This window comes from Myzus persicae, unplaced genomic scaffold (genome assembly GCF_001856785.1).
Source record: "Myzus persicae strain clone G006 unplaced genomic scaffold, MPER_G0061.0, whole genome shotgun sequence".
Classification (NCBI taxonomy): Eukaryota; Metazoa; Arthropoda; class Insecta; order Hemiptera; family Aphididae; genus Myzus; species Myzus persicae.
Genome location: NW_019101460.1, coordinates 595,315 through 609,770, shown reverse-complemented (window position 1 = coordinate 609,770; position 14,456 = coordinate 595,315). Strand labels below are relative to the sequence as shown.

Here is a 14,456-nt window from a genome sequence, read left to right as displayed (position 1 = left end):
ATAATTCTCGTACTTTAAATAAATACAATATTTATTTAACAAGGTATTTTAATTTTTTGCTTATTTAATATATTAATATATTTAATAATAATGTACAAAATAAATCATTAACATATCCTCATAAATTATGTTCTCTTCGCTGATATTATTTTAAACGCAGCTGGAATAGTGGATTTGATTTACATGTTGGATTTTAAAAACGGTTTCAAGTACAGTTCAAACGAGCGGTTCACCGGTTCTTGGTTCAGAGGGCTTTTATTGGCTTCCGACAAAAGCCGTTCGTATACGTTTCCGTCGTAACAGCCTAACGCGGAGTCCAATATTTCGTCTTGAATATCAAAACTGTCTACTAGACCTACTGCGTTGGGTCTAATACGTTTTAAACAGTCTTCTAATAAACGTTGTATCGAATGTACATCGTTCGGTTTTAGGTTGGAATGCTGAAATTGATAAATTTAATCGTGGTAATGAAATAACATAAGTGCAGAACAAGCAGACGAAAAGTCATATTTACCTGTAGAAAATCACCTAGTTTATTTAATATCCACAGCGCACAAATTAGCTCGCCGAGTTGAGTAAGAACGGCCATCAGCTCTGGTGAAAATTGATTTGTTTCAAGCGTTTTTACGTATACGCTAATCACAAACGCTCTGCAATGCGCCTGTAAAAATATAAAATAGTTTTCTGAAACGAATTTCGACATTCAATTTTTTTAAATACCTACTAACATACCACCAAAAACTTCAGATAAAATTACTCTTAGACAATAAAATAAATAATAATGTATTAGAGTTAGTGGAGTTACCTATAAATAGGTATACAAAAACCAAAAAAAATGTATTAAGTTAGAGTGCATAGTTTGGGGCTCAGGTACAATAAGATTATCGGAACAGTTAATTATAATAAGTATAACGATGACCCTGCTATAGTTTTTCAACTAAATTCAGAAAACAGTAATAAGGCTACCCTCTTTAGCAATTTTTCAACCATGTGTAGGATGGAGCTTAACCAGAATAGGAATTTGATATCATTTGAACAAAACTAAACTTTAATATTGATCAGTGAACACTTCTGCAGTTTTTTAATACATGAATTAAATTGTTCAGCTCAATCTACGTTTTTTTAATTCTGAGCGAAGCGATGAATGTATTGGTTGTACAAAGATGTGTGTTTTTTGTATATCTATACACGATTTATATTAGAAGAAATGGTTTGATTTTCAACTTCAATATTATTTTCTTGTAGGAAAGTGAATCTAGTTAGTTTATTTTTGGAAAGGCAAAATTAAAAATCTCAGTACTTTTCTTATTTTTAAAAAACATAAAAGTTAGCGAGAAACGGAATTCCTACTCAAAATAAGATTTTTATTTTGACAATATAGAATTTTGTTGTAATTCATTAACAAAAAATTATTGACACCTACTTAACATACTATTGTTTTAATTTTCAAAATATTTTATCTACCAATGAGTTTTTTATATTCATTGGACATTTTCTATTTTTTTTTTTTTTTGTTTTCTATATGTATCAATAAACACAATTTCTTATTAAAGCTATTTAAAAAATGTTAAAGATACATAGAAATATCACACATTTTTTGCAATATAGGAACTTTTGCAATTTTATACTAATACAGGTTAACCGTCCTCTCAGAATCAAATAAACCAATTTTCGTATGCAATAATTTATCACGGAATTCAAATTTAACAAAACAAACTTTATGGGGACTTACTCAATAACGAGGTACGCTCCACGTCTATCGTATAGCAGAGTAGTTACTACCCCCTTTTTATATTTAAAATGCAATGTTAAATAGGTACCTGCAATGGTCAAATCCTGTACCTACCTACAAAGGTTGTAGACAATGTTACTACCTACTCATTTTAATGTAATAGGTACATGCATTATGAATATTATATTATACGTATTAATAAAAACATTAAATATGTTAGTTTATTTAAAATATATATTTTAGTATTTTAACTATTTATATATAGGTAATAGGTATATATACTTCAGATGCTTGAGTAAGTTTAATGGATATTTGATTCCAAGCATCTTCTTGTGCGGTTCCAGAATCCATCAGTCGTTTCATGGTGAAATAACAGTCGTCGATTTTACTAGAAATAAAAAACTAGGGAATTATTCCTTTTATACTCGTACTATACCTACATTCTTGATTTGTCTAATAATTGTAATATGTAATCAATGAGCACCATTTAGATAAGCCATAAAAAAATGTTTGGTAACTCTTTAACAACCTACTTATAAGAGTTGAAAAAATAAATTATAAACACCCTCCCTGTCTCGAAGAATCGATTGATATAACTTTTGAACGGTCTAGTAGATTTTGAGTCTGTGTAAGAATAAGAAATAGTAAATTTTAAGTCTGTTTAATATTGTATTAAGACATGGTGCAGACTGGAGTGGCACGACTCATTTTCTTTTTCTAAATTAAAAGATTATACCTATGTATATAATATATTATATTTTTATTCCGCAGATCCAGATAAATTATAATAGAAATAGTAGAACATTTTTAAGTTTTAAACACCATTACACCGAATATTAAATAACGAATTTAACAGAGTTTGAATCATACAGAGTTTGCATTTTTAACGGACAACGAATACACGGGGTAAGCTAGTTATGTACTTATGTATAAAAATATAATTAATATACTGTAATTTAAATCTATGGCTTTAATAATTCTATAGATTTACTATATACATAATACATATAGTACATACCTTCCAGCGACTTGGAAAAACGCGCTCACCATACAATCTAACGTCGTCGTCCAAGGCGATTGTTTTAAGCTGTTGTATTTTCCCAAGTACGACAAGGTTTCCGACGTAGACACATAGTTTCCCATTTGCACGGATTCATACGATTTCATCAAAAATCTATTAACTCCAAAACACGTTACGACTTACGAGATAGGTATAGACAATGGCATAGCTAGGGGTGGGTGGGTGTTTATCCCCCCCCCCCAAATTGACTTTTTTCCCCTAATAAATTAATGTATTATTTATATTCGAAAATTCGAAAACTGTAAAAATCATGGGTTAAATTTATACTTTACCCCCCCCCCTCACCATTTAAAAATCTTATCTTCTCCACTTGGTACAGCTAATTACTAGTAAGTGTGATCAGTAAACTTTCTTAACATAATTTTCACGAGCCTTGATTGCTTGATTACTTGATTGACAAGATTGATATTTATACTCCTTATATATACTATAGTCACTAGGTATTTATATTTCATTTATTAATATTATTTAATAAATACATATACACTATATACATATTACATTTAGAAATTAAGAAGATTTCAGCGCAATTTTGGTTTTCTCTTTTAGAATCAGGCTCAACATAGTTAAAACTTATTACAACAATTATAGAGGATACTATTTTCCAGGGTATGACGGAAATCGGTTTTATATATTTTTTTTTCATTTGAACTTAAGCCCGGCAACTAAGGCCATTAGCTGTTATAGGGGTAAGGTTGGTACGGTAGGTTGTTTTTATGATTGTTAGGGTTGTTACGGTAGGTAGCAAACACGTGTATGTGTGGCAAGGTTTTTAACTACTACGAACCCGGGTGGTCACCCATCCGGGAGCTATAGTAGTTGTGGCCGTTACTTACTCCCAGTCGCATTCCGCCAACGCGCCACGCCAAGCCACATTTTTTATATTTTATTATTATTTAACTTAGTATTCGCCTTTCAACATTTAAATTTTGATGATGTTTAAATGGTTTTGAGACAATATTTAGACAGATCGATATATCATCCCCTCAAAAATATTATTCTCTATCGATATTGTTATGGCTGATTTTAGTCTAAAATTATTCCAAAACATAAAAAAAATGATTCCGAGTAAATGCGTTTTGTCAATGTTGCGCCGTGGGCCAGATATAGAACGCAAACAATGCGCTGACATCCTCTTAAACCAATTTGAGCGTGTCACTGACTCACTGTGTCAATATAAATGTAATAAACAAATAAAATATATAGTTTAAAAATTAATACTTTGAGCGATTACTTTTAAGAATACTAGTTTGAACGATTTTTTGTCATTTATAATTGCAGCAATGTATTATTTCCGTTCAATGAATTCTAAACGAGATGGATAATGTGGCTTTCCACTAACTATATCTTTAACTTCGTTTGACTAGATTTTTTCTTCTTTCAATGAACGTATACATAGGTACTAACATGACAATGACAGTTCCAAATCGCCTATGCCCTGCAGCTATACGATGAACGATCCGATTGTATTATGTAATACTATTAGGGTATTATTTAGGTTTACTTTACCAAAGAGAGACAAATAAAAAATTAATTGATTTCACCAAAAGTTACGTAATATATATCGCCTATTTTATTTGGCTATTTGGGATCGCAGATTAGTATTTTAGCTTAAGATAGACGATAATTATGATTACGGATCATGCGCATGCTTCAATAATATGTTATAAGAGAAAAAAATGTACTGTCGGCAAAATTATGTTGGGAAAACATATTAGGCCTCTAATAAATTATATGTATTCTTTTGTAAACTGCAAAACGCCTCACCTTGCCGTTTGCAAAAGCAGTACTGTGTTTTCGCCTTCGTATGTTTCAGTCGCAGTAGAGGATGAATAGATGTTCGGCAGATTGCTGCAGTTCATGTATCCGTGACCGCCACACGCCAAACGACAAGAGGTCACGCTAGCAGACGCATCGGCCGTGCCGACAGCTTTCAGACAACAGGCCATAGCATGTAACTACAGTAGGTATATTATATAATATAAGACATAATTTACAATAATTGCATGGCTCTGTCAAATCAACGCTAAGAATATTTGTGTTTCTCTTATGTTTATTTTTAAATTAATTTAATTTGTTTATTCCTAAAATGTATTGAAAACAATACAATAAGTAGTAACTAGTAAGTATCTATTAATACATTTTGAATATAAATTGTTTTTAAGTAAATGAACAGTTTACCTCCGGCAATTGAACTAAATCGCCTAGTTCTAATTGCGATGTTACTGCAGAGTATTTATCCCATAACCATTTTGCTGCAAATTTGTACAATAAACTTGAGGCGATAACTGGGAACAACTTGTACTGTTGTGCTTGGTAATCTAAAATTTGAGGTTCTCGTTCACTGTTTTGTTGTATAAACACAAACACAGCCCACAGTTTATTAACGAAATATAAAATTGATCTTTTCAAGTATTGAATAAATGTACGAATGATTAAATAAATTACCCGGGCTTAAGTTCCGATTGCCGACGAATCGCGCTGTATCTTATTGCGATTGTCGCTGATTTCATTAAATAGCTAGTAACCAGACTTTTAACAATTAATACCCGTACAAGTATCATTGTGCCGTATGTTAATTTTTCATGAGGTGATTTTTCATAAGTTCCGTCCTAGATAAACAATAAAGAATATTGTATTAGTTGTGTTTGATAGTTTTTTCTTTATTAATCATTATGGTACCTACTACCTACATCAAATAACAACAAACACATGGTTTCAAATGTAATCATTTATTCATTATAATAGTGGTACAATGAGGAAGTCAGACGATTTGGTAAAGGAAAAAATATTGGAGATATTGGCCATTGGGAAGAGAACAAGAAGTTGAATATTAGAAGAGGGCTCACTCTTCGATTTAGGCTGTTAGAAAATTGGAGTGAGTTAGCATAAAAGACGATTATTTAATGAGCACATTTAATAAATTCGTCTAGCGATTTGAGAGAGGTCAAGGTAACAGTGCCATTTTCGTACAGAAGTAAGAAGGCAAGTAAAGTCCAAATGAAGTCAGATAGTAGTTATAAAATACTCATACCCATATTAAATACTAAAGTGCTGAGGAAGCTACTCTGAGTTAAGCTTAATACAATATATGTACAAGGTGTAACAGATAGATCTAACCAAAAAAAAAAAGATACCTTATACCTTAAACCTTATCCCTTATACCTTAAAGTAGGACAATATTTTTTATCGTTGTATGAGTAGTAAATAATTTAAGAAATATACACATGTTAATATGTCATCAAATTTCTTAAAATTATATTTTGAAAAAAATATTACGTTCCAAATTAATTTAATCAAAAAAATATTGATATTTAAAAAAATTCTAAAAAATAAACTACTCGACTTAGATAAATGTGTTTACCATCAAAATTTTTCTTATAATCAGATTCACAAATTGGCTATTTTGAACTTATCCAAAAAAAATTTAGTTAAATTTAAATTTTTTTATAATTAGTATTAAAAAATAAAAAAATTTTTATATTATACGTGTAGCGCAAGTGACTATAAAATAATATATTAAAAAAAAATTCAAAATATTGATAATAAAAAAAAAGGTATTGCATTAGTCAGTTCTTTTTGTTACACTCTGTATAAATATATATAAGTAAAGTTTAATTTCAGAAAAGCCAAGAAAAGAGGTGCATGTAAGGAAACGTTAAGAAAGCAAGTAGTAGATATGACATTACAAAGAGAATATACATTTCATGGTAAAAATTTTAAGATGAATGTCAAAAATATTATTTGTTTGTTTTTTATTGAACCAGTAAAGACTACTTTTGACGATATAGATTCTACCAGTTTACAGGTAAAATAGTTGAGTGTGCAACCGGCCTATATAAAGGGTAGGGGTGTGTTAAATGTAGGAATAAAGTAAAGATGACACAGTTTCCACGAAATAGGAATGATACTGTAGCAATAGAAGGAATTGAGGATTTTAAATAGTCCATCGAAAGCTTTAATAGTCATATTAAGTAAGTATTTAAAGTAACCTTGTGAACTTTAGAATTTTTCATTAACATGTGCATTCGAGGTAATCTAACGTTATTAAACGCCAAGTATCCATTGTTTGCAGAGTTCATTCCCATTTTACTGCCAATTTCGCCAACTTTGATTCCTGATAATGATTTTGAAAATATATTATATATTGAATAAATAAGAGTTCTAAACATATTGTTGATAATCATGATGAATTATATTTTTTTGATCATATTCATATTATATCAATATCAGTATGTCAGTACTTTAAATATGAGTTAGTGGGTTACTTTCGTTTTTCAACACATATCTATAGCATAATAATATTAAAACTTGTTAATGTATTTGATTTCTATAATAATATTATCCGATTGGGCTTAGATAAAATATCAATAATATCATACCAGGCATAGGCATCCATGTTTCTGAATCCCTTAATTGAACAATGAACGGGTGTATCCCACGGTGTATACCTTGAGTGTAAAGTTGAGCGAGAACAATTGCGTAATTACAACTGTGTCCAACTTAAATTAATTTTAATATATTATAGATGAACGATACGTATAGAAATAAATAATGTTTTTAAGACATACGTCCGCCGGGCCACCATTTGTACGACGTTAATGTCGGGCTATTTAAAATAAATTCTTCGTTATCTGGATCATACGTGCACGTTGTTTCTAACCCTCTAATAAAAGTTCCATGACCAAGTTCAGTCTAAATTTAAAATGTTCACATACAGTTTTTAGACTTTATATATTTTTCTTCTTTAACACAATAAACATAATGAACTTATATAATACAATTTATTATATTTAAATATATAATGAATAGTAAAAAATACACTATATACGATATACCTATATAAAAAACAAATTATAAAACCATTTAAATCTCCCGTTTGTTCTAGTGACAAGTGTTTGAAGTGAACTATTTGGTATATTGAAAAATGATCTATAAAGATGCCCGAAAATAAATACTTTTTGCTATATTAGAAGAACGTTTAAGGTGAGGATGTAGACTAGTATTATAAGTATTGCACTACTATGGTAGGTAATAATTAATAACTAATATCAGTAATATCTATAGATATGGATGGTATAATATTCAACTATTCAACATCTATGCACACTCCAGAGCAGAGCTAATATAGCTCCTATGTTTAATGTTGTATTGAGTACTTCTGTACAATTCTAACGTAGGTACCTACATTTTATTCTACGCACACGGCACACTGTTGTTATTGTTATTTTAACACTCCAAAACCCATAATTTATAATTAGTTTGACAAATTCAGTTAAGTGTTAAATCAACTCCAAATTTTTAACTTTGTATGGCTAATTTCAGGATAAATTATTATTGTACTTAACAAATTAAGAACTACAGTCTAGTTTTTTTATGTTCCCGTCTAATTAAACCTTGAAATATGGCAAAATCAGTCGGAAATATGTGTAATATACCACCATAGAATGTATTGTGAACGCAAATGCCTAAAACAGGTGGAAAATCAGCTAAAATCATTGTTACTAGATGATTGATCGAAATAAGAATTTACCTACTAAAAACTAGGATTTACACTTGTATTACCTATATTGGCTTTATTGATTTTGAATGGTCATAAAAGTTAAATGGAAAGTAAAAACTGAAAACATATTATTATTAATTATTTAAATTATAGCATGTTAATATTACCTGAGCATAAGTACCCAAAATTGAATACTTAAAGGCACGTTCAACCCACTCTTCTTTCTGTTCCGGAGTACCTTGACCAACTAGAGATGGTAGAAACATAACAGTATGAACGGCAAAAGGTATACTTTGTTTTAAAATTGCTGTATCTATTCCACTAGTCCAAATCACACTAATTAAAAAAAAATGTTGAATCTTAAGATTTATGTCATTTTTTATCTTTGATTTATCAGCTATAGGGTCCTGATTTTCAAGTTTTTGCATATACCTTAATGCCTATCGTTACTGAGCTTACCTATTATGCAGTTTTATAGCTTTATAAGGAAAAAAAGTGGACGATAGACCGATTTGTTCAATACAGAATTTACACGGACAAGTTTTTAGTATATTATTTGAGAATATATCAGGGGTAGAGGAATCTTTGGTTTTTTTAGCAATCTTGAAATATTTTGCATATTTCGAAAAATTAATAAGTAATATAATTTAAATTTTGAGACCTATTTATCTTAACATATTTAGGCAGTAACAATTATCTTTTCTGTGTTTAAACTTGTGTAGTTGTGTATGAGTTGACTAAACCAAGACTTTGAATCTTTTTCCACCAATTGTTGTCCTGAATGGAAAAGCATACTTTTATATCAATTTTATGCCAAATAAGCTTTCCAGCCGTATGTATAGCAATCTCGAAGTCTATAAATACTATATCAGGAGAAAATGTTGATTTATATTGCCCTTGCCCATCACAACTATTTACAGTATGTTCAATAAATGTATACGTATGTTTCTGTCTCTACATCACTATATACATTTCAGTATCAACCTCATTAAGTATCTTAAAAGGCAGTTACGTGTACTTTTACAGCAGGTACATCTCTGTACTTAATTTTTCAATATTTTATGAAACTAATGACCTAAACTGGCTAAACTCACGACCATACATTAAAATTATAGTTTCGTTTTTTTCGCTTGTCATTTTTTCAATTTTTCAAAATTTAAGAAAAACACAATCATCACTTTAAAACTGTATAACTCAATAACTTTAAACTCAATACAGTCATAAGTCGAAGTACATAATCAAAATCGATGATAACTGATACACAATACGACAGACGTTATGTGTATATGCTCCCGTATATACATATCTTAATTTATTAGGCTTACCTAATCAAAGTTACAACGTTGAAATCTGCAGTAAGATTAGATGGCTATACACTACACACACACTATAACAATCATTATTATTTGTTTGCAATTTTTGTTTATCTATCGGTGCATAGAATTAATTGGTATTCGGGTGGTTAACCGCTATAATAATAATTATGCTCCTGGGCTTAACAGGTAGGTAAGTGGGTTTATAGCCGGGATCCAACTCACCATCTATTTTTTTTACCCGGGACTCAACTTGCCGCTTTCAAAATGTAACCAAATGTATGCGGTCCCATTTTACTTAGCCCCGGTGAACCATATTTAAGTATGTACGTCCTACTTATAGTATAATGTATATTTTTATAGAAACATCACATAAAAACCCGATTTTCTTATTGTAGATAACTAAGATACTATTACTTCGTGATAAGCATTATAATTACTTTTTCAGTATTGTACAAATATATTGAAATGCGGCATATAAGGTATAACAAAAGCCTATATATTTCAACTAGTCAAATACAATGGTGTGATTAAAAATTGTTGGTCGGACTTAGTTCCAATGTTATAACACTTTTCAAAGTTCGGAATTTTGAGTACCTATTTTAAACTAGGCACCCAGATTATTTCACGAATCTACTCGAAAAAAAGTGAATTGAAATATTGAATTAATACTTCAATAAATACCTATGTGTAATTACCTATTCATTTTAACGTGCGCATGCATTATACTTGTACCTACTTACATCATCACAATGGTTGGACTTTTTTCACCCCCCCCCCCTCCCCCCACACAAACAAAGTGCAGTTTTCGCTGTACCGATCTAGACAAGTAGACAACTAGACATCTAGTAGATCTCGCTTACGATGTGGATTAGGCCTACAGAGAGCACCACAATAAAAAAAAACGCTTTATTAATTGTAAACATTCTTTAAAACAACACGAGTGAATGTGATATTTTTTCGCTCAATTTTGTTTAAAGCTTGAGCTAAAAAGAGGTATACTATACTTTAAAGATAAGGAACCGTTAACACCAGTTGTCTATCCGATACTGTGTAACTTGACCTAACTTTATCAAAGGGAAAAAAGTTACATATAAATGTAGAGGAATATATGTACCTCTAAATCCTCTACCCCTCCTTTTTTTCAGGTACTTAACAAGAACCGCCTATATAACTAATTATAGGATGTATTATGATTTATATAATTTAGTTCATTATATATATACAGATACAATTCAAACGCACGTGTAAATATCTAACATATTGCTATTTGAAATCGCCTCCCATTCCTTCATCTTCTCGTAAAAAATGCAAGCTTTCCGAATTGACTGTTCGTAATGTTCTTTATGACTTAGGTACTCCACGGGCACTTCGTCCTTTAATCGTGGATCACTGAAGAAAAAATTCGCTAAAAAGCACACACGCACACATGTTGGTGTTATAAATTATAATAAATATATGCTTGCCAAAATTGGAGATTTTAATTAATATTTAGTGAGTTAGAGACTTGTATATTTGTGCAAGTAAAGTTTTTCAAGTAGGTACTTAATGAATTTTATTCGGTAATATATAAAATTAACTGTTGTAATGTATTATGATATTTAACAATAATATAGATACAAAACAAAATTATTATGTTCCTATGAAACTATGGATCTGCCACCTCAATAATTACCGTTTGTGCTACTGACACTGTACATAATAATATGTAATATGTATTTAAATTTATTACTAGGCAAATTGTACTAATTAGAGCAAATATTAATCACATGTAAAGAGTAAATTTTTAAGTATTTATAAGTTTTTCTTAATATATATTACCCAATGATTTGAGGTCAAGTGTATAATAGTTTTATCGAACTAACATAATAATATAACACCTATAGTAAAACATACTTAAATTGCGTCCCCGCAGGTACTTATATTCGAAATGCACGTTCTACGTACATTGCGGCCCAGAATATTCCGATTTCCGGTCGGCTGTATAATTTGAAAATTGGTAATAATCTTTTAATTACCTAATAATTCTTCTATTGGAGTAAAAGATTTTATTTCGGTCTAAGTTGATACAGGAAAATACAGTAGCTTGTCAGGCCCGGGCTGAAGTTTACAAAAACAACATTATGGCTAAGTATTTTTTTTAAACTTCCTTTTTAAAATTTGATATGGTTAAAGATTGTTTTGCAGGATTATACGATTGGCATTTTAACCACAAGATGATAGGATAGTAGTGTTCTAAAATTTAATGACCAACGACACAGAGTTTCTTCACGTATACGGGCCAAATTTGTATCCTAAACCATCCGCACAAAAATTAGTTGTGAACTATCTCAAAAAAATGGAACAGTTCATTCAATTCATCACACCCAAAAATATTTATAATTTCATTGAATACTATGTAATACTATATCCAATGTAATACGTATACTTATACGTACTCATGTTTCATATCACCTTGAAAACTCATGCAACAAAAAGCAAAAAAATGACTGAATAAGGAACATATATTGTAGTAACTACATGACAAAATGTACAAATTTTAAACGAACGCAATTAAAAAAGGAAACTCTGCTATAAATCGTAAGGGAATTATCTTACAACTTATAACTTACTACATTAAACATTTTTAACCATACACATTTTTGGGATAGGATGGGAAGTATTGATTTTGTAAAAATCGAAAAATTGAATAAAAATATTTATAGGCATATACAAAATACACCCGGACCGCAATAAACACAAAAAAATTTAAGTTGGGACTCGATTTACATGCTGGTGTTCAAAATGCACTACATCTGTATAGGGGGCCAAGGTTTTCTTTTGTGTGTTATTGTAAAATTATAATACTATAATAACGCAGGTACGACAAAGAAGTGTAAATATTATGTATTAACTAAATTACAAAGCATATTATGCAATTCAAAATTCAAAATTCCACAGTTCTAATACTATTGTGATAAATGATAATAAATAAATAAATTCAAACTTTTTAATTCTATGTATTATTATTTTAATTATAAGTGGCTATTATAACCCAATCATTATTTTTGAAATGATAAAATTATAATTCAAATTTATTTTATATTTTTATTATTGTTTTAAAATTCTTTGACGAGAAATAATGTCAATAGGTTAGTTGTTTATGTAACATAAAATATATCACAAGAATGTGATATACGTATTAAATTATAGATACCAATTTTTCGTCTTTTATCGGTATTCTCCGCCCCGCCATCAATGAAATTCGTCAACTCCTCCTGATTAAAGGTGCACATTTTCCGTTCATTGAGCAAATCTTCGTTAACGGTTTGCTGCTCGACCATCTTATTGCGTCTACGTGCACGGTATTTGTTGTAATTTATACTTTAATTTATGAAACGATCAGAATTATATTTTAGTACACCAGTTGCAATAATTTTTTTTTCAATTAAACAGTAAATTATGAATTAATAGTAAGGAAATCAAGCAAAACACGCACGCGCATTGATTATATTATATTTATATTTGTGATCGAGTTCAATTTCATAATAAATTCAAAATAATATTATACAGGTAGGTATAGGCACCGGACGAGCAACAGATCAAACGGTGGCAAACTGGCAAGTGACATCCGTGTTCGATAATTACTGTATATATTATATTGGTATATAAATGGCGAAAGGAAATGAGATGGATATATCATTTATTATATTGTTTGGAAGGAGGGTCAGTCGTCACACGGATATTATATGAATAGTGAATATGTAATGCGCGTAGTAACAATAACAATTCCAATCATATTGTACATGTAATTAATTATTATAAATAATGGTAGACACTAGAAAGGTATTAGTAGTTCAAAATTCTCGGAGACATTAAATCAATAGGTAGGTACCTGTATAGCCTATATGGCTATATATGAGTAATCGAGTGTAGATCTTGCGGGTGATCGATTATTATTCTACTGGCTGGTCTGGCTGTCGTATAAATGCTGAATGTTCTAGAATTTTCTTACTCGTGCAGTCGTGCATATTTTATTTTGTGTATAATGTATATATTATGTAGGTAGGTATTTGATTTAACTTGAAATATTAATGAAACAGCTACCACATCAAATCGGTTATGACTTTATGAGAATATATTATAATATACGTCGAGTCCATATGCGTGTATTATGCAATGTTATTACTAGTTAGATCACAATTCACAGATCGAGTATTTTAGAGTATATAATTAATTGACCAACTTATTATTTAGCCACTGCTTATAGCGAGAGTCCGTTTTTGTGGTAAACATGCACTTTTCGATGTAGGTAATAATGTATTCTTTATTATATCGACGTTTCAATGATCACTGCTGCCGTGCACTCGTAGTACATTAATGTAAGTACCTATATATATAGTTCGTTTATATTTTTTTCATATTATGCAATATACTTACCAAATCACATATAGCATAACTGCATAAATAATAATGATATTTACATTAGATATATACTGTATATAATATACATGGATACATAAAGTGTGGTATAGCCAAGGGGCAGGGGTTAGGGTATTCAATCCTCCAACCCCCTGGTCTTTCCCCAATATCTAAATGTATTCCTTATATTATTTCTTATTTATACGCGACAATACTGTAAAACACTTGAATATTTAATTTAATTAAAAAGTTTAATTTATACTTAGTACCACTCGTACAATTTGTTAAACTAACCAAAATAATTTAGTTAGTCGAAATACTATAAGTTTTATGGTTGCTTAAAAGTTTTAATTCTCAACAGTTTTTTAAAAAAAAAGTATATGGCTATGATATTGTATGTTTTATTAGATATATTAAGGAAGGTTT

At 30.0% G+C, this 14,456-nt stretch overlaps 1 protein-coding gene across 2 annotated transcripts; it reads right to left on the bottom strand.

Moving 5' to 3' along the window:
* Positions 1 to 46: 46 nt before the first annotated feature.
* Positions 47 to 13,252, bottom strand: LOC111029162 (probable peroxisomal acyl-coenzyme A oxidase 1). Of its 2 annotated transcripts, XM_022308043.1 has the most exons (13): positions 12,826 to 13,252; positions 10,875 to 11,037; positions 8,484 to 8,652; positions 7,385 to 7,508; positions 7,196 to 7,315; positions 6,806 to 6,930; positions 5,262 to 5,425; positions 4,995 to 5,157; positions 4,581 to 4,771; positions 2,751 to 2,906; positions 2,015 to 2,120; positions 515 to 661; positions 47 to 440 (listed from the first exon to the last, which is right to left on the bottom strand). In XM_022308043.1, the coding sequence occupies exons 1-13, from the start codon at positions 12,950 to 12,952 to the stop codon at positions 180 to 182; spliced, it is 2,016 nt and encodes a 671-aa protein (XP_022163735.1). In that variant the 5' UTR covers positions 12,953 to 13,252; the 3' UTR covers positions 47 to 179. The 2 variants fall into 2 exon arrangements, with proteins under 2 accessions (XP_022163735.1, XP_022163736.1); XM_022308044.1 differs by lacking the exon at positions 10,875 to 11,037 and having other exon boundaries at positions 12,826 to 12,938.
* Between the last annotated feature and the right edge of the window lie 1,204 nt (positions 13,253 to 14,456).